Raw genomic sequence first — 20,162 nt, forward strand, 5'->3', positions numbered from 1 at the left:
GTTATATCGGTGTACAGACAGTGTGCTAGTAACACGGGGCAGCGTTATATCGGTGTACATACAGTGTGTGAGTAACACGGGGCAACGTTTGGATTAAGGGGATGGAGGTATAAAATATATCAGGCCCGTCCTATCACTTTATGCAGGAAAGGAATGTTGAAGAGGATTTGTAGAACAAGGGAACGCAATTCGGAATCTTGGAAGACTTTGTGTGTAGGGAGAGGGGCGGACATCTGTGCAGTAGTCTCCCCATAGTTGTTGTGGGGAGTCATGGGGTAGATTTACTAACCAGCCGGACGTGGCTTTGACCTGTAGATTTAAAATGGCAATTTTTGTTGCCATTTTAGATCCATCAATCAATGCGACCTGCTGGTTAGTAAATAGGCACGATACAGTGAAAGAATTAAAGGATATAGGGGACAAACCTATTGTTATTGTTAAGACTTAGGCCCTCATTCAGAGCCGTACGCTCTGAGCAGAGCGCACGCTCTGAATGAGGGCCGGCCTCCATGAAAATGGAGCGTCCTCTTGGACGCTCGTATAGCTGTGGGTCACCACCCACAGGCTATACGAGCGTGCAGTTTGATGGCCGCGATGGTCTTGACCATCGCGACCATCGAAACTGCGAGCCGGAGCCTGCGGTTGAGGTTTTCAACCGCAAGCTCCGGAGTGATTTTGGCTCTATCAGAGCCAAAATCACTCCCACTGACATCACTAGTGATGTCAGTGGGCCGGCTTCTGACGGGAGGCGTTCCTGTGGGAACGCCCCCGTCAGGGAGGCACGCCCCCGACACGCCTACCAAAGGGGGCGTGCTGTCAATCAACATCGACAGCACGCCCCCTTTGATCAGACACAACGAGCGAAGGACTTTCCTTCGCTCGTCGCGTCTGGCGCATGCGCATGACGGAGCTCCCTCCGTCGTGCGCATGCTCAGTCCAGAACATCGACCCACTTGCGAGCGGACAGCCGCTCGCGAGTGGGTCTGAATCAGGCCCTTAGATAGAAAATATTAAGAAAAACAGGAAAATGCACATACTAGAAATGGTATGCAATCGGGAAGCCGACTGCCTAAATACCGGCAGCCAGCTTCCCGACTGTCATATCCCGGCAAGGGTGAAATGCCGGGCGTCTAGATGTAGACGCCCGTCATTTCCCCGACGCCGGGAGACCGGCGCCCCAGCATCCCGATCGTAGGGATGCCGGGCGCCGCGAGCGGACAGCTGCGGGGGGCAGGGTTAGGTTTAGGGCTCCCGGGGGGACTTAGGGTTAGGCACCCCCCCGGGAGGGTTAGGGTCAGGCTAGGAGGGAGGGTTAGGGTTAGGCACCCCCGGGGGGGACTTAGGGTTAGGCAGTGGGGAAGGGGGTGGTTAGGGTTTGGCACTTAGAGGGGGGATTAGGGTTAGGCACTTGGGGGGGAAGTTAGTGTTAGGCACCCCTAAGGAGGGTTAGGGTTAGGGGGGTTAGGTTAGTAGATACTCACCTATCCACGATCGGGATTTCCTGCGCTGTCGGGCTTCCGCTGCTCGGAACTCTGCTGATGTTGGGCTGCGGCCGGCGGTATTTCATACCAATTCCCTAGAAATGACGGGCCAGATGGAGACGTGCTCCATCTTATTCTGGTGTTATGTAAAAGCCAAAAAATTATTCCAGCCGGTGTAATGCGTGCCTCCGTATATCTCTGCTTTTATTAAAATACAATATTATTGAAAACCAGGTCTATTTTGTTTGCAGTATAATTATTTTTTGGTTACATTGTTGTGGCAGCCTCCACCCTCTAAAGCTCGCCCTTTGGTAGTTGAAGGTGAAAATCTAATTTCCTCTCTCTTGTATCACTGTTGCATGTTTCTATTATTATAGAAGCTCTATTTGCTGGCTCCGTTTGATTAGCATGCTATCACAGCGATACTTATTACAGCCGGCTGCATGATAATTATTATGAGGTTTTTGTTTTGTGTATTCTTAGTGTGTCTTGATGTTTATAGAGAGATACGGAGTGTTATTATCATGTATGTGTAGGCACATTATAAATCATTTCAGTCAGAGACCTTTAGTGATAGCTCCTGGCTGACGTTAATAGGAAAATCAGGGTTTGGATTAAATGCAGTTTTTATTCTGTATTTGTAAACAAGTTTGGCACTTGCCCGGATCCTGAAATGTGGATTTGGTAGATCCCAATGTAAAACAGATCATATATTCACAGTATTAAAAACAATGTTAACAGAATAATACCCATAACAGACACTCTGAACTTGTTTCTTTGTCCCAAGGCTATGGTATACTGTAAGCAAGCAAATACATAGATAGAAATTCAATGTAATCTGTTTATATGTCATTTAAGATACATTTATATGTATGTATGTAAGTAGATGCATGTATATATACATGTATATATTTGTGTGTGCATATACAGTTTGTGTGTGTGCATATATATACATACAGTGTGTATGTATGTATGTATGTATGTGTGTGTGTGTGTGTATATAGGATACAGCAGGATATGGTTTAACTCAGATGTCTACAGACAAGGCTGCCTCATTGATCAGTATTGATTTTAGGCCTCACTGGCTCCGTATACCCATATTGCCAAGTTAATTATTAGCTGTTAGGAGACAGAGCGCTGTGTGACTTCTCTGTGCAATAGTACATCTAATTATGTCATTATAGCCGACCACAGATGCTCAGTGGTGTGGTACAAATATCCTCATTAATCGTTGAATAATTGCCCCATGTTTATTACTGAATACACATATCTGATGCTTTATTTCCGCATGGTGCGTTTGCAGTATATTATGAAGTGCATGTGAATGACCCCATATGAAATACGGCAGCGATTGGTGATCACATCCTTGGAAAACTCATCTTGTTCTGAAGGCCCGGTTACATTATACTGATTCACTGAAGTGGAAAAAAGCGCATGAATATTTTAAATGTTCAGAACGCACTTACCAGGTGAAGAGGATGGCGCTGGATAAAGCCCATTCTCCGCACCGGTATAAAATTGCGGACTTGTGACTGAAGACATTTCCTCTCGCTGTCATTTGTTTTTCCTGTTCTCCCGCAGCACAGCCGTCAGGACATGTTCCAGGCGTTTAGGTTTAGTTGCTCTTGCGGTACGCTTGGTCGGATCAGGGGCCTGCATCCGACACACAGTGTGGCATGGCCTGTGGAGGTGTGGCCTGTTCTGACTGGGCCGTCTATCCAGATGTACCTGTTTAGCAGTCGTATGTTTTGTGGTTTCTGGGCTCTTGGGGGGGGGGGAATGTGATTGTGTTTTTGCTCCCTCTTCCACCCGATCTCTCGTGTTAAAGGGTGTGGTATGCCTTTTTTACTTTCAGAACGTTGACACCAGAATGTTGACACCAGAATGTTGGTAGGTTCTGAATGTTGACAGACTGTCGACAATCAATACGCACATGCACCTAGGTCAACATGGTTGAAATGTCGACTTGTTTTTTTTTAATTTTAGCCTAACCCGAAACCCAAACCTAAAAAATCAACAACAAAAAAAACATATGTCGTCATGTTGGTGTCGACATGTAAAATGTAGACATTATGAATGTGTCAGCATTTATAACCATGTTGATAAAAATGCATGCGTACATATTGATTTTTGAGGTAATGTACATGTCGACATTCAGAACCTGTAGACTTTCTGTCGCCCTTCTGAAGGTCGACAAGTCGACCGGATACCGCCTGAATTGATGCGGCGATTATCCAATTGTTTTGTGCGCCCATTACTTATTACGCGTGTTGCTTCCAAATGCACTTGTTTTAGACGCGTAAAGCATCCTGGGCGCGCTGTGTTTGAAAGCCCCAAATTCGGACTTTTTTTGCGGATTTCTGCTCCCCACCTCAGGAGGGTGCGAACACAGATAATGGGCCCCCGCGGCATTCATGCCCATCGGCAGAAACACTTGAATAGCTTCCGTAAGTAATGGATACCCCCAAAAAAATCTATTGAATTCCCCCGTTTGTGCTAATGAGGTAAGGAAGCTTAGGGATCAGCAAGCGATAACCTCTCGGGTTCACTTAGTTTTAACGATGGGACTCCGCTTGGCATCCCCTCACCACTACTAATGTGCATTGGCTGTATTGTGTATTGCGGCTGGTCCAGAGCACATGATCACTGGAAAAGGCTACACAGGGTTGAGGCGGTCCTTGGCTTGTGTCATTTCTTTGCAGATGCTGACGGGAGGTGTCTCTTCACTTCAGACGCCTCCTGCAGTATTGGAATGTTAGCAGGACATAAGTGCAGAGCGGCTTTGCAATTCCGTCCCCTGCTGAATCAGCCCCTCAGTCTCTTCCTAGCTGTTAGGTGAGCGGTAGATCATAGGGCAGCGCCATCGGTAAGTGGCGAGCACAGATGTCTATACTATAGGGATGGTTGTAGATTAGACTTGATGTGGTGGTGCACTGATAATTGTTGCTGGAAATTGGTATAATCCTGTCTATGGTGCTTTGACAATTAAGGTCTTTTTTTGCCCACTAATGGCCTAGGTGAGTCAGTACTTCATACAGGTATCGGGCTACCTGTGGGTAAAAGTTAGCCAAGAAATGTTGCAGATGGCGGGCTCTTAAGTAGGACAAAAAGTTACCAAGAAATGTTGCAGATGGCGGGCTCTTAAGTAGGACAAAGAGTTACCAAGAAATGTTGCAGATGGCGGGCTCTTGAGAAGGTGAGCTTGAAAAGTCAGAATGACTTTAGAGTGTGTAATTGTCTTAGTAAAGTCCACAGAAATATAGTTGTACTGGAACAGGAAGAGGACTAACAAGACCTTTTTCAAGAGTATTTATGTTGGGCACACACAGGAGGGGCAGCATCGGCTATGAGCTTCCTGGCATGAGGGCACCAGGCAAGGTAAAACCACGACAAACAGATAACCGGCTGTTCTTTTTTTTTTTTTCATTTACCACCAGTTCCCAGCCTGAGGGATTCTGTTTGGTGAATAAATACAGGAAGGAACATGATGTACATGTTGTAGCACTTGTTCTCCTACGGTATGTCACCAGTGAGTTGTATAGTATGTATATGTATGACCGCGTGGAGACTGGGGAGTCCAGCTTTACTTCCTGATATCATCCTGCTTGTTACAAAAAAATATAAATAAAAAACTGTCTTTCTTAGATAAATTACATTGCACAAATATGAAAATGTTTCCGATGTGAAAATAGTTACTTCTAATTGATTTCAGCATGCAAAGAATGAATATGACATTTAAAACTCTCAGTTAGCTCTGAGTTCCGAGATCTAGCCCATTTATGATGATGTAGGGGTATTCCTAGTGAATTGGGCAGAATGGAGAGGATCTTACCAGCAATCTGCGTTCCGCGCAGAGGGGGCGGGGCCTAATGACCCAATTAAATGAATCAGTTATTTGTCCCCCTCCCCTATTCAAATATATGCGATTCACGGGATTACCCACACAAGATAACTGTGGTGCACTGAGTGACAGCATAGTGAGCGATTCCACCAAGACATCTCAGCAATGGAACAAAGATATCAGGGTAGGTGACAGTGACAAGAGAGGCCCCAGAAGAGGAGTACAAGCGACAAGCAAAGAGAAAGCACCCCCATGTATAGGCCACTATATTACATAGTACTTTCCTATACTGTATGTTTCTTTCCTAAGCTGTATGTTTGTTTCCTAAGCTGTATGTTTGTTTCCTATGCTGTATGTTTGTTTCCTATGCTGTATGTTTGTTTCCTATGCTGTATGTTTGTTTCGTTTTGTGTTCTTATTTGTGATTGATTGAATTAAAACAACTGTTATTTATTTTCTATCAATAAAATATCAGATTATTTTAAAATAGCTTTTCACTATGACTATATTACTAATGTACATACAGTATAGTGCAAGTAGTGTAGCTCAAAATATAGAGCTAGTAAAAACATTCTGAAATCATTTTAGTTTTTCTTGACCTCAAATTAGTGATGTATGACTATTAGTGATGTATGACTATTAGTGATGTATGACTATTAGTAATGTATGACTGTTAGTGATGTATGACTATTAGTAATGTATGACTGTTAGTAATGTATGACTATTAGTAATGTATGACTATTAGTAATGTATGACTATTAGTAATGTATGACTATTAGTGATGTATGACTATTAGTGATGTATGACTATTAGTGATGTATGACTATTAGTAATGTATGACTATTAGTGATGTATGACTATTAGTAATGTATGACTATTAGTGATGTGTGACTATTAGTGATGTGTGACTATTAGTGATGTATGATTATTAGTGATGTATGACTATTAGTAATGTATGACTATTAGTGATGTATGACTATTAGTGATGTATGACTATTAGTGATGTATGACTATTAGTAATGTATGACTATTAGTGTATGACTATTAGTAATGTATGATTATTAGTGATGTATGACTATTAGTGATGTATGACTATTAGTAATGTATGACTATTAGTGATGTATGACTATTAGTGATGTATGACTATTAGTAATGTATGACTATTAGTGATGTATGACTATTAGTGATGTATGACTATTAGTAATGTATGACTATTAGTAATGTATGACTATTAGTAATGTATGACTATTAGTAATGTATGATTATTAGTGATGTATGACTATTAGTGATGTATGATTATTAGTGATGTGTGACTATTAGTGATGTATGACTATTAGTGATGTGTGACTATTAGTGATGTATGATTATTAGTGATGTATGACTATTAGTGATGTATGATTATTAGTAATGTATGACTATTAGTGATGTATGACTATTAGTGATGTATGATTATTAGTGATGTATGACTATTAGTGATGTATGACTATTAGTGATGTATGACTATTAGTGATGTATGACTATTAGTGATGTATGATTATTAGTGATGTATGACTATTAGTGATGTATGATTATTAGTAATGTATGACTATTAGTGATGTATGACTATTAGTGATGTGTGACTATTAGTGATGTGTGACTATTAGTGATGTGTGACTATTAGTGATGTATGACTATTAGTGATGTATGACTGTTAGTGATGTGTGACTATTAGTGATGTATGACTATTAGTGATGTATGACTATTAGTAATGTATGGCTATTAGTGATGTATGATTATTAGTAATGTATGATTATTAGTGATGTATGACTATTAGTGATGTATGACTATTAGTAATGTGTGACTATTAGTGATGTATGACTATTAGTGATGTATGACTATTAGTAATGTATGACTATTTTTAGAAAGGAAACAAATTAAAAGTATTTATTTGTTGTACAGTGTAATTATTTTTAATTAAAATTATACTATCCCAAGGATGATTTCTCCTTGTTCATATGTCTATTTCCCTCTTGTCTGTCCTTTTCCTCGAGGGGTGGTACAGTCTAATGAGACATTGGTGGCTGGATATATTCTGTAGCCCAATTGGGTACTACCGTCCACCAAGGCTGTCCCCACTTTGGGGGGTAATTCAGTTACACACAGTGTGCCGTGGCGGTGCCCCTATCAACCAGTTATGGTAGTGCCATCATCGCAAGTCTAAAGCTGGGCATCCATCAGATATCTGTCCAATTTGGCTGGTTGGAATGAAAACCTGGTAATGTATGGGAGCCAATGACAATCGTCCATTTGCTCACAAACACTGGAAAATAGCCAACAATGGTCGTTCAGACAAATTGGTTAAAAACACACAAATGTAACCAAATTGAACAATTTGTTTTTAAACATTTTTTAGTGTTTAAAACCATGTGATCGACTGTCATTTGCTCCCATACATTACCAGGTTTTCATTCCAACCAGCCAGATTGGACAGATATCTGACAGATAATTGTATAGTGGGATGGCCAGCTTTAAGGGTGCGAGGGAAAACATGCAACGCTGGCGGATGTGAGGTCTGTGGTTTCGGGACAGCGTCCTGATGACGGGATTGAATTTCCCCTTTTATAAAGTTTACAGATACGTAGTTTGTAAAATTAGATGTCTGGTGGACTGCATATACACCCATCCCCCGCCAGCGGCAGGTACGTGCGGCATTAAAGGGCCATCACTTACTGGTACATACCTCCCAACTGTACCCGAATCAAGACAAAGGTCCTTTTACAAGTCCTCTAGCTGCCAGATTTGTGTGTAACGGAACCACCATACATATCTTTCTGTGTATACGGGAAATATTGCCCTTGCTGTAATACGCTGTAATAAGGCACTTTTGGAACAGCAGCTGTGGCCATGATCACATTTATCCACAAAGCATAAAGTTGCTGTGTCTGTGTTTAAATCCATGTCCTAAACCGTACTCTGAGTTGACTGTAATAAGTGTAGTGTGTACTGTTAAAGGGCATTTATACTATATTTATCTGATGTGACAGCATATGTTAAAGTCCATGTTGCAGGAAGATTGCAATCACTAGCAGCAGCACTGAGGTGCTAGGAGACCAGCTGAGCGCTGCGGAAGTGTCGGCCTGTGTCTTGTGGTCAGAATTGCACATACGTTATTTATGTATTCTGGGAGAACATTTCCTGAATGGTCTAAACGTGTATATTTAACATGACATAACCCTTAGTAAACATTCTGTAGATGCTGTTTTTCGTGTTTATGGTTCTGTAAAGTAGGAAAATAAAAAAGTAACCATATAGTAGCATCAGTCTCTGCCTTATGTACTTGCCGAATGCTGTCTCTGCGTTTGAATGTCTGTTGCAGGAACCCTAGAGAGAATGGCCAGTGTCAAATTAATTGAACCTGAATACAGACTGGGGTGTAAGGCTGCAGCTGGCTGCCGGTGTGGCTTCTGGTCTGTACAGAACCTCGCACGTAGTCATCAGTAATGGTTCCTAGGATGAGGGAATGGTGTATGATATTTATTGGATATAATGGATGATATGGGGGCCACCGGGTGTTTGCCTGTGATATACGGGATGGTCACAGCAATGGATATTTTATAAATTTTTTTATTCTAATCTGTTAAATATATATAATACCTTTCTGCAGTGCATAAAAAGGTTTGACGTTTGTGATCTGTGGAATCATGTGTCATGGGCTAAATATTGCTAAACACTTTCGGGTCTATTTAATACAGTTAAACTAATTTTCCTCGGGAACCTAACCACGTTTATCGCTGCTATTCACTGCGAGAACAGATGTAGCGGGATTTATTTACTAAGCGGCAGATCTTAAAAGCCGCCGAAGGATTATGTAGGGCGGTAACACAAAATGCAAAGCCAGGATTATTTTTTAAATTTAGTGACCAGAACCGCCAACAAGCAGCGGCTTTGGAAAGATTTGTAAATCAACCCAGTAGTATCGGGACTATTTACCATCATCTTCATGTTGAGGGAGCTGCTCCGAGAATCGGCTGTCCGTGGGTAATGTATGCGCGGAATGGGTATGATATACCGCCAGCCGCATGGCCGGCGGTTCGATTCCCGTCAGCGGCAGCCCGACAGGAGCAGAGTGTGACGCAGTGGAAGCCCGACAGCGCTGGAAATCCCGATCGTGGATAGGTAAGTATCCACTAACCTAACCTAACCCCCCTAACCCTCCTTAGGGGTGCCTAACTCTAACTTCCCCCCCAAGTGCCTAACCCTAACCACCCCCTTCCCCGCTGCCAAAATTAAGTCCCCCGGGGGGGTGCCTAACACTAAGTCCCCCCCAGGGGTGCCTATCCCTAACCCTCCCTCCCCCTAGCCTAACCCTCCCTGGGGGGTGCCTAACCCTAAGTCCCCCCCAGGAGCCCTAAACCTAACCCCCCCCCCCCCGTGGCTGTCTGCTCGCGGCGCCCGGCATCACTATGATCGTCTACATCTAGACGCCCGGCATTTCACCCATGCCGGGATAAGACAGTCGGGAAGCCGGCTGCCGGTATTTAGGCAGTCGGCTTCCCGATTGCTTCCCTGTATGCGCATATCGATAGAGGCTGACCGGGGGCGATGATAATCTCACCAGGACAGCGGAGCTATTCTCAGCCTCCGCAGTAATACAGGCCGGAGCATTAGGGTCTGTATAGCCCAGCCAATAGAAAATATGTTGAGATATAAACATGTTTTCAGTATAGCGTTGTAAGCAAATAAGATAGTTCATAATGAAGTAAATGGAGATATAACAAATGTCTTTTAGTGATTGCAGGGACCCCCTATAGAGGCAGTTGGCTGTGGGGATTGCACTCACCCATGGTCACTTTGTCCAGTCTTACAATTACCGTTCCCATCCCTTAGTGTGGGACCTGTTTTGCAGATCAGTTTAAAGGTGCTTACACACTAGACGACTCGCCAACGATGGGATGTCGTCAAGTATTTTCCTTGAACTCCCCGGCAACTCCCTGGCTCTCCTGGGCAAACGATATCGTGCATACACACTGTGCAGTGCAAACGGACCAACGAGCTAATGCTATATCATGCATCCATTTCCAAAACGTTAGATCGTTCACAGTATATCGTTTGCTGACCAAAACACCTGACGGTTATCTTAAAGATTTGTGCAAAATGTAAATAATGGGCTAGATTAACTAAAGGAAATTATTTCCTCAACACCCTCCAAATGCCCACAGACCTCACCAAGGGCGGGATTCAGGAAGGGGAGAAATGCGGTCAAACCCCCAAAATGCGGATTTGCCTGCATTTCTCATGTGCACCAAGCCGCAGAATGTGTGGCACTCCGGGACTTGATTGTGGTGGGTAATGCCACCTTCCTGATGGCGCTACCCCTAGAGGCCTATGGGCTTCTATCGGGAGAGTGCTGATAGAAGGATCCAATCTGATTCCTCCCAGCACCCCCGTGGCGCAGAAGGATGCCAGAGGGGCCTCTGGGTCATAGACCTGGAACTCCCTCCATCGCAAAGGATGGCTCTTTCCAACAGGGTAGTCCTTTGTGGTGATCGTCATGCATACTGGTGTTATCAATGCCGGCATGCATGCAAAGACTGGCGGAATGCGGCCTGCCCATTGTGCCTATCACCTGCCCTTATTTCCTTCCCCTTAGGCCACGGTGCATAGCACACCTCGCTCCCTACCCTGCTCCCTGCGCCTCCTGATACCGTCCATGCGTTGGTCAGGAGAGGTCACATGATGCCAGCTTCTCTGTATATGAATAGGTTGGATTGGGAATAGCCGGCTGTTGCCCACCTCTGCTCTGCGCCAGGTATATTGTAACAGCATTTATGTTTTGTAAGTGTCTTCTGATACTCGTAGCATAAGTGAGCAAAATAATTTTATCCTACTTTTGACCAATCCGGAAGCAAAAATAGGTTGAATATTCATATCATCTGTCTGATTCCTATAATCAGACAGATGATCTGTACCTGCCGTAGGGCTGGTAGAAGTTTTGTTAGTGCAACCGATGTTGCGGCTAAAGACGCCGATGGGGCGTCGCAGTCCTTGCACATTTGGATGCAGAGATGTACACCAGGGAGGGGCTTTGTAGCGGCATCTGCATAAAGTCGCATAGGGGCGACCGCCAATAGACACAGACACCAGGACTTTCCAGCGTCTAAGCTAGGCTACTAGTCACTATCTGTCTGTGTTCCGTTTCCCACATGCGATTAAAATCTTAAAGTATATAAAGAGTCATTGGGGGCGATTCAATTGTTTTTTTTTGGGAGCCCAAAAGTAATAGGCGCTCATCGGAGCAATTCAGTTGTTCCTCTGTTAGGGCGCGAGTGATGCGTGTGCGTGCCCAGCACCTGCTAAACCCGTCTAAAATACCGCTTTGGGCGCTCCAAATTGCCAACTTATCGCACATTCCTGCTGCGTTTCGCGCCCCGAATGGAGCGACAATTGAATTGCTCTGTAGGACACCCAAAATAAATATCTGCGGTAGAACTTTTATTAGATAAACTCCAGCAAACCTTTAATGTACGTGTCCAGCCAATGAAAATCATCCACTTGTTACGTAGTCACACAGGTAATATCGAACCTTTAACAAAGTTTAGATTGTAAACCTAAAATATGCTGTATTTCATAGACATATAACTGTGTTAGAGGGAAGAATAATACAATGGATACTTTAAAGTACATTTATTGTTAAACCGTAATAGATGAGTAATTAGATGATAAATTATAAAGTGGAACAGTAATGAACTGTGGTGTATAAACAGTATGCGGATAGATCCGCGTCGTCCTGTGGCAGTAACCACACATCGCTCATCTGTAATGAGGGAGGACAGCACTCGGCGTGTTAATTCCTGTTGACCTAGGATTTTCAGTCATAGCCGTAATGTTTTCACCAACACAACACTTACGTATGTTCTGCCTCTATCAAGTTCCATAAACTTGTATGACATTGATGATTAACATGAAAGTCAATATACATAACAATGCACTTGTCTAAGGCTCCCTTTTTGTTACTTGCAGGTCGGCTCTCATCCCTTTCGGACCAGCTGAAACACCCCTCTTCTATTAAGTCATGGCGACAGGGGACAAAGTCGCCATCTTGGCGGAGGACGAAGAGGAACAGAAGAGGAAGTATGTTCTTGCCGATCCTTTCAATGGGACCACCATGGAGAACAACCAAGCTAGACGTGGTGAAACTCCAGCGGCCGGTGACAACTTATCCACCACCGATCAGGACACGGACTGGTTGGAAAAACACTGCGTTAAAATTAACAACGACCTTCTTATTTCCAAAGTGTTCTACTTCTTTTTTTACTCTGCATACGGTTCGCTTTATCCTCTATTACCGGTTTACTACAAACAGTTGGGGATGTCTCCCACCCAAAGTGGCCTGTTAGTGGGCATTAGGTATTTTATTGAATTCTGCAGTGCCCCTTTCTGGGGTGTAATAGCCGATCGCTTTCGGAAAGGGAAGATGGTCTTACTGTTCTCACTTCTCTGCTGGGTTTCATTCAACTTGGGGATAGGTTTTGTGAAACCAGCTAAATTACTGTGTGTGCCTAACAATCCTGTTCCCGTCCTACCCACTAACTCCAGCCTGGTTCTTACTACAACTCTGCCCCTTACATCCACAGCAAGGCTGACCACCAAAGAGAGCGCCACCACGGCAAAAATCAGGAGGAAGAGGGATTCATACGATGATCACCTTACGTGGGAAGCCAAATTGGCTTCCAATTCCGAAGTTCTCTACAAAGAAGCTTCCATCCTGTTGCACCGGAAGGCAAGGGAAGCGGCAAATGTCAGCAGCACCGACTTACCGGCAGACATGGTTCCTGATAATGGAAATACTACTACTACTCTTACCACAACGACCATTGTTACTACCACAACCGTGTCTCCCAACGCTGTGTTGCAATACAACGAAGAAGACGTCGAAACAATATTCCTGTTAATCTTGCTGGTGGTTATCATCGGCGAGTTCTTCAGCGCTCCGGCTGTTACCATTGTAGACACCGTGACGCTTCAATATTTGGGCAAACATCGGGACCGCTATGGATTGCAAAGGATGTGGGGGTCGCTGGGTTGGGGAGTGGCGATGTTATGTGTGGGGATAGGAATCGATCACACCCACATCAGTGTCCTCATCGAAGGCGTTGGTTGCTCTGCTCTTGAGTATAAAAATTACCGGATCGCTTTTATTGTTTTCGGTGTCCTGATGTCGGTGGCGCTTATTGTATCCACCCAATTCCGCTTTCGCTATAACCATTTAAAACCAGAGGAGGAACGTAGGGAGGACCTGGAGATCTCTCCTGTGGAAGTGACCTCCCAACCAGTCTCGCCTGGGCAGAACCTAAATGAGGGACGGGTGCTGGAGGACACGGAACAACACTTTAGGTTTTGGGACCTGGTGAAGATTATATGCACCGTACAGTACGGCTCTGTCCTCTTTGTAGCCTGGTTCATGGGATTTGGCTACGGATATGTGTTTACCTTCCTTTTCTGGCATCTGCAGGACCTCAATGGCACCACCACGCTGTTCGGCATCTGCTCCATCCTGAGCCACGTGTCCGAGCTGACCGCTTATTTCTTCAGCCACAAGCTGATCGAGCTGGTGGGTCACATCAGGTAAGCGCTTATACTGATTCAGAGTGTCTGTTGTCTTCTAATCTTTAAAGGGAAAGTGCTCCTGTTCCATATTTCGTTATTACCGTCTGTTTGTACAGCACCGCTATAATACGCAGTGCTTCCCACAGAGCGCAAATGATGGGAGCGCATACACGCCGATGTTTATAAAAACATTTGTAGTTTTATTGCATAAGATCAATTAGAGAAAAACCTATAACATAGGTGTCAAGACATTGAAACCTCAGCAACATACAGATCCATTTAACTAAAACTGTCCAGCAATTGATAAAGCCATACTATATATAATAGATATATAAATATGTCATGAGGAGGGATAACACAATAGAAACTTTAAGAGGCCTAATAGATAACTAAGGAGACGATAAAGCAAAAAGTTAGAAACAAGGTAAATTGTGTTGACTAATTACTATGTGTGCACTACAGTGACAATATCCTTTGGCAGTAACAGCACATCACATGAGGTACACAGCTTTTTATTAATGTGTAATGTTCCGGAGTAACTTCTGAAAAGCGTTAATAATTAGTTAGGATATCTACACAACACAGGGACCCGCAATCCAGGGGCCCATTCGCTGAGGTCCAAAGGCTGCTGTTCTCCTTGCTTCATCTCACACCCCAGCGGCACTTGGGGCTGTGTGGATAGGAGGACCAATCAGAAGCAGAATCATGGAAATTGTGGGTTCTGATTGGTGTTCCCGTCTCAACGGCCATTTAAAAATGGGGAAGAGGAATAAGTCCCACAGCTGTCAGGGATGGTTTTTCTTATTTTGTACAGCAGTAAATGTTTAAACAAAAATAGCCAATGGCACTGAACAGAGTCACAACAGGATTAATTAACCCCACGCAGCTGTCCAACGTGGTAACAAGTCAGAGAAGGACAAATAAACTAAATATACAGACAGCGCTGATGAGGTAAAAAATGTATGTAAATAATAAAAAATATGCCCATATGTATAAAAAATAAACAGTATTTATTGGGGTTCCGGACTATAGACAGACAGTAATTAGTTAGACAATGTCTAGATAGACACCAGATGTTAGACAGTAAATAGTTAGACAAGGATAAAATTTTGACACGGACAAAAGTCAGACAGATTAAAGTTAGACATGTAAAAAGTCCGACAGGTACAAAAGGTCGACGGGGTCAAAAGTTCAACATGAAAATGATTGACACAAAATTGGTGGACACATTTTTTTTTAAATATTTTTAGGATTAGGGCTAGGTTTAGTGTTAGGGACTTACTGGAGGGTTAGGGTTAGGCACTTACCCAGATGGTTAGGGTTAGGCATCAGGAGGGAGGGTTAGGGTTAGGCACCAAGGGGAGGGTTAGGGTTTGGGTGAAGATTAGGGCTAAAAAAAAAAAAAAATGGTAGAAAAGTGTCGACCATTTTTGTGTCGACCATTTTCATGTCGAAAATTTTGACCCTGTCGAACTTTTTACATGTCTAACTTTAGTGTGTCTGACTTTTGTCTGTGTCTAACTTTTATCCTGGTCTAACTATTAACTGTCTAACATCTGGTGTCTATCTAGACATTTAGCGTTCCCGCTAGGCTGTTTTAGCGGGTCGCGGCGCCCTGCCCTCCTTCTGGAGGGCAAAAAGCACCCTGCCCTCCAGAAGGAGGGCAAAAAGTGCCCTGCCCTCACAGCCTGCGGGTGCTGTCTTCACCCGTGGGACGCAGTGTCCCGCGGGTGGAGAAATGTGCGGTGACCCGGTCACTGCCAGAGAATAGACACCGGGTGCATGCGCCCGGCATCTATTCTCACTGTCTGCAGCGCCTGGGGGCTGCCCGGCGTGTCCGTAAGTGCCGGGCACGCCCCCAAGTATGACGAATGGCCACACCCCTTTTTCGGGCGCGCACACAAAGTTGCCCTCTCTAGTTCCGGCGCCCTGCCTGCCGCCGGAGCTAGAGAGAACACTAGACATTGTCTAACTAATTACTGTCTATCTCTTATACCACACCCCATACATTGTATTCTAACACTTGTGGTCCTAAAATAATATGTAAACAAACATCACATATGTAAATGAACATAATCCTCATAAAAATATAATATGCAAATATTTGATAATAATAAAAAATGAATAAAGTTGAGATGAGATATCCACAGCAGAAATATAGAGAAGGATATTGTAGTTTTGAAAAGTTCCTTAATATGGATAAATGCCCTAGGTTCTTGTTCCAATAACCAATATCCATTCAAATGAACAGTACAACAGTGTACATTAGATGAGAACACTGTTATGATTCTAATATTGTTAAGATGTAGATAGCTCCGTTTAAAGAATAGAGACACAATGTTCCATATAAATGTAGCAATAAAAGCAAGAGTGTTGCTAAAGTGGTTATGGTATTCCAGCCTTTGTAAATGAAAAAAGCCGTATGATAGACTCGCCAATGATGTTGTTGGAAAGCGGTAACAGATGCTCAGTGCCGGGCTAGATGGTATATGGCAGCTGATAAAGCTGTCAGAATGAAAAAGACAATTCTTTTCACCTCCGTCTTCCTACGAAGGGACCCTCCAGAATGGGGTGCTGTATGTGTCTCCCGATTTCCGTTTCTGTCTCTCTGCAGGGAGAGTGTGCAGAGCAGAGGCGCTAGCTGGAGGGGTCCAGTGTAAGTAGCGGAGATCCCAATCTCTGTCTCCGTCCTATAGTAGGGAGAACGAGCACTGCAGAGGCGCTAGCTAGAGAGGTCTGGTGTAAGTAGCGGAGCTCCCAATCTCCGTCTCCGTCCTATTGTAGGGAGAACGAGCATTGCAGAGGCGCTAGCTAGAGAGGTCTGGTGTAAGTAGTGGAGATTCCAATCTCCTTCTCCGTCCTATTGTAGGGAGAACGAGCATTGCAGAGGCGCTAGCTAGAGAGGTCTGGTGTAAGTAGCGGAGATCCCAATCTCCGTCTCCGACCTATTGTAGGGAGAACAAGCATTGCAGAGGCGCTAGCTAGAGAGGTCTGGTGTAAGTAGTGGAGCTCCCAATCTCCTTCCCCGTCCTATTGTAGGGAGAACGAGCATTGCAGAGGCGCTATCTAGAGAGCTCTGGTGTAAGTAGCGGAGCTCCCAATCTCCGTCTCCATCCTATTGTAGGGAGAATGAGCATTGCAGAGGTGCTAGCTAGAGAGGTCTGTTGTAAGTAGCGGAGCTCCCAATCTCCGTCTCCGTCCTATTGTAGGGAGAACGAGCATTGCAGAGGATCTATCTAGAGAGCTCTGGTGTAAGTAGCGGAGATCTCCGTCTCTGTCCTATTGTAGGGAGAACGAGCATTGCAGAGGCGCTAGCTAGATAGGTCTGGTGTAAGTAGCAGAGCTCCCAATCTCCTTTTCCGTCCTATTGTAGGGAGAACAAGCATTGCAGAGGCGCTAGCTAGAGAGATCTGGTGTAAGTAGAGGAGATCCCAATCTCCGTCTCCATCCTATTGTAGGGAGAACGAGCATTGCAGAGGTGCTAGAGAGGTCTGGTGTAAGTAGCGGAGCTCCCAATCTCCGTCTCCGACCAATTGTAGGGAGAATGAGCATTGCAGAGGCGCTAGCTAGAACGGTCTGGTGTAAGTAGCGGAGATCCCAATCTCCGTCTCCGTCCTATTGTAGGGAGAACGAGCATTGCAGAGGTGCTAGCTAGAGAGGTCTGGTGTAAGTAGCGGAGCTCCCAATCTCCGTCTCCGTCTTATTGTAGGGAGAACGAGCATTGTAGAGCCGCTAGCTAGATAGGTCTGGTGTAAGTAGCAGAGCTCCCAATCTCCGTCTCCGTCCTATTGTAGGGAGAATGAGCATTGCAGAGGCGCTAGCTAGAGAGGCCTGGTGTAAGTAGCGGAGCTCCCAATCTCTGTCTCCGTCCTATTGTAGGGAGCACGAGCATTGCAGAGGCGCTAGCTAGAAAGGTCTAGTGTAAGTAGCGGAGATCAGAGTCTCCGTCTCCGACCAATTGTAGGGAGAACGAGCATTGCAGATGCGCTAGCTAGAGAGGTCTGGTGTAAGTAGCGGAGCTCCCAATCTCCTTTTCCGTCCTATAGTAGGGAGAACGAGCATTGCAGAGGCGCTAGCTAGAGAGGTCTGGTGTAAGTAGTGGAGATCCCAATCTCCGTCTCCGTCCTATTGTAGGGAGAACGAGCATTGCAGAGGCGCTAGAGAGGTCTGGTGTAAGTAGCAGAGATCCCAATCTCCTTCTCCGTCCTATTGTAGGGAGAACAAGCATTGCAGAGGTGCTAGCTAGAGAGGTCTGGTGTAAGTAGCAGAGCTCCCAATCTCCGTCTCCGACCTATTGTAGGGAGAACAAGCATTGCAGAGGCGCTAGCTAGAGAGGTCTGGTGTAAGTAGAGGAGATCCCAATCTCCGTCTCCATCCTATTGTAGGGAGAACGAGCATTGCAGAGGTGCTAGAGAGGTCTGGTGTAAGTAGCGGAGCTCCCAATCTCCGTCTCCGACCAATTGTAGGGAGAATGAGCATTGCAGAGGCGCTAGCTAGAACGGTCTGGTGTAAGTAGCGGAGATCCCAATCTCCGTCTCCGTCCTATTGTAGGGAGAACGAGCATTGCAGAGGTGCTAGCTAGAGAGGTCTGGTGTAAGTAGCAGAGCTCCCAATCTCCGTCTCCATCCTATTGTAGGGAGAACGAGCATTGCAGAGCCGCTAGCTAGATAGGTCTGGTGTAAGTAGCAGAGCTCCCAATCTCCGTCTCCGTCCTATTGTAGGGAGAATGAGCATTGCAGAGGCGCTAGCTAGAGAGGCCTGGTGTAAGTAGTGGAGCTCCCAATCTCTGTCTCCGTCCTATTGTAGGGAGCACGAGCATTGCAGAGGCGCTAGCTAGAAAGGTCTAGTGTAAGTAGCGGAGATCAGAGTCTCCGTCTCCGACCAATTGTAGGGAGAACGAGCATTGCAGAGGCGCTAGCTAGAAAGGTCTGGTGTAAGTAGCGGAGATCCCAATCTCCGTCTCCGTCCTATTGTAGGGAGAACGAGCATTGCAGAGGTGCTAGCTAGAGAGGTCTGGTGTAAGTAGCGGAGCTCCCAATCTCCTTTTCCGTCCTATAGTAGGGAGAACAAGCATTGCAGAGGCGCTAGCTAGAGAGGTCTGGTGTAAGTAGTGGAGATCCCAATCTCCGTCTCCGTCCTATTGAAGGGAGAACGAGCATTGCAGAGGCGCTAGCTAGAGAGGTCTGGTGTAAGTAGTGGAGCTCCCAATCTCCGTCTCCGTCCTATTGTAGGGATAACGAGCATTGCAGAGGCGCTTGAGAGGTCTGGTGTAAGTAGCGGAGATCCCAATCTCCGTCTCCGTCCTATTGTAGGGAGAACGAGCATTGCAGCGGCGCTAGCTAGAGAGGTCTGGTGTAAGTAGCGGAGCTCCCAATCTCCGTCTCTGTCCTATTGTATGGAGAACGAGCATTGCAGAGGCGCTAGCTAGAGAGGTCTGGTGTAAGTAGCGGAGCTCCCAATCTCCGTCTCCGTCCTATTGTAGGGAGAACGAGCACTTCAGAGGCGCTATCTAGAGAGCTCTGGTGTAAGTAGCGTAGATCCCAATCTCCGTCTCCATCCTATTGTAGGGAGAATGAGCATTGCAGAGGTGCTAGCTAGAGAGGTCTGGTGTAAGTAGCGGAGCTCCCGATCTCCTTCTCCGTCCTATTGTAGGGAGAACGAGCATTGCAGAGGCGCTAGCAAGAGAGGTCTGTTGTAAGTAGCGGAGCTCCCAATCTCCGTCTCTGTCCTATTGTAGGGAGAAGGAGCATTGCAGAGGCGCTAGCTAGAGAGGTCTGGTGTAAGTAGCGGAGCTCCCAATCTCCGTCTCCGTCCTATTGTAGGGAGAACGAGCATTGCAGAGGATCTATCTAGAGAGCTCTGGTGTAAGTAGCGGAGATCTCCGTCTCTGTCCTATTGTAGGGAGAACGAGCATTGCAGAGGCGCTAGCTAGATAGGTCTGGTGTAAGTAGCAGAGCTCCCAATCTCCTTTTCCGTCCTATTGTAGGGAGAACAAGCATTGCAGAGGCGCTAGCTAGAGAGGTCTCGTGTAAGTAGCGGAGATTCCAATCTCCTTCTCCGTCCTATTGTAGGGAGAACAAGCATTGCAGAGGCGCTAGCAAGAGAGGTCTGGTGTAAGTAGCGGAGCTCCCAATCTCCGTCTCTGTCCTATTGTAGGGAGAATGAGCATTGCAGAGGCGCTAGCTAGAGATGTCTGTTGTAAGTAGCAGAGCTCCCAATCTCCGTCTCCGTCCTATTGTAGGGAGAACGAGCAT

The 20,162-nt window shown here is 45.3% G+C and overlaps 1 protein-coding gene across 2 annotated transcripts in view; it reads left to right on the forward strand.

The window, feature by feature from the left end:
- Positions 1-20,162, forward strand: part of MFSD6 (major facilitator superfamily domain containing 6) — a 73,249-nt gene that overhangs the window by 5,392 nt on the left and 47,695 nt on the right. For both annotated transcript variants that reach the window (XM_088466939.1, XM_088466940.1), the window contains exon 2: positions 12,322-13,926. In XM_088466939.1, coding sequence (XP_088323065.1) covers positions 12,374-13,926 — 1,553 coding nt within the window. In that variant the 5' untranslated portion in view covers positions 12,322-12,373. The remainder of the gene's footprint in view (positions 1-12,321; positions 13,927-20,162) is intronic.

The sequence above is a fragment of the Taudactylus pleione genome, unplaced genomic scaffold (assembly GCF_031769625.1).
Source record: "Taudactylus pleione unplaced genomic scaffold, aTauple2 ptg000067l, whole genome shotgun sequence".
Classification (NCBI taxonomy): domain Eukaryota; kingdom Metazoa; phylum Chordata; class Amphibia; order Anura; family Myobatrachidae; genus Taudactylus; species Taudactylus pleione.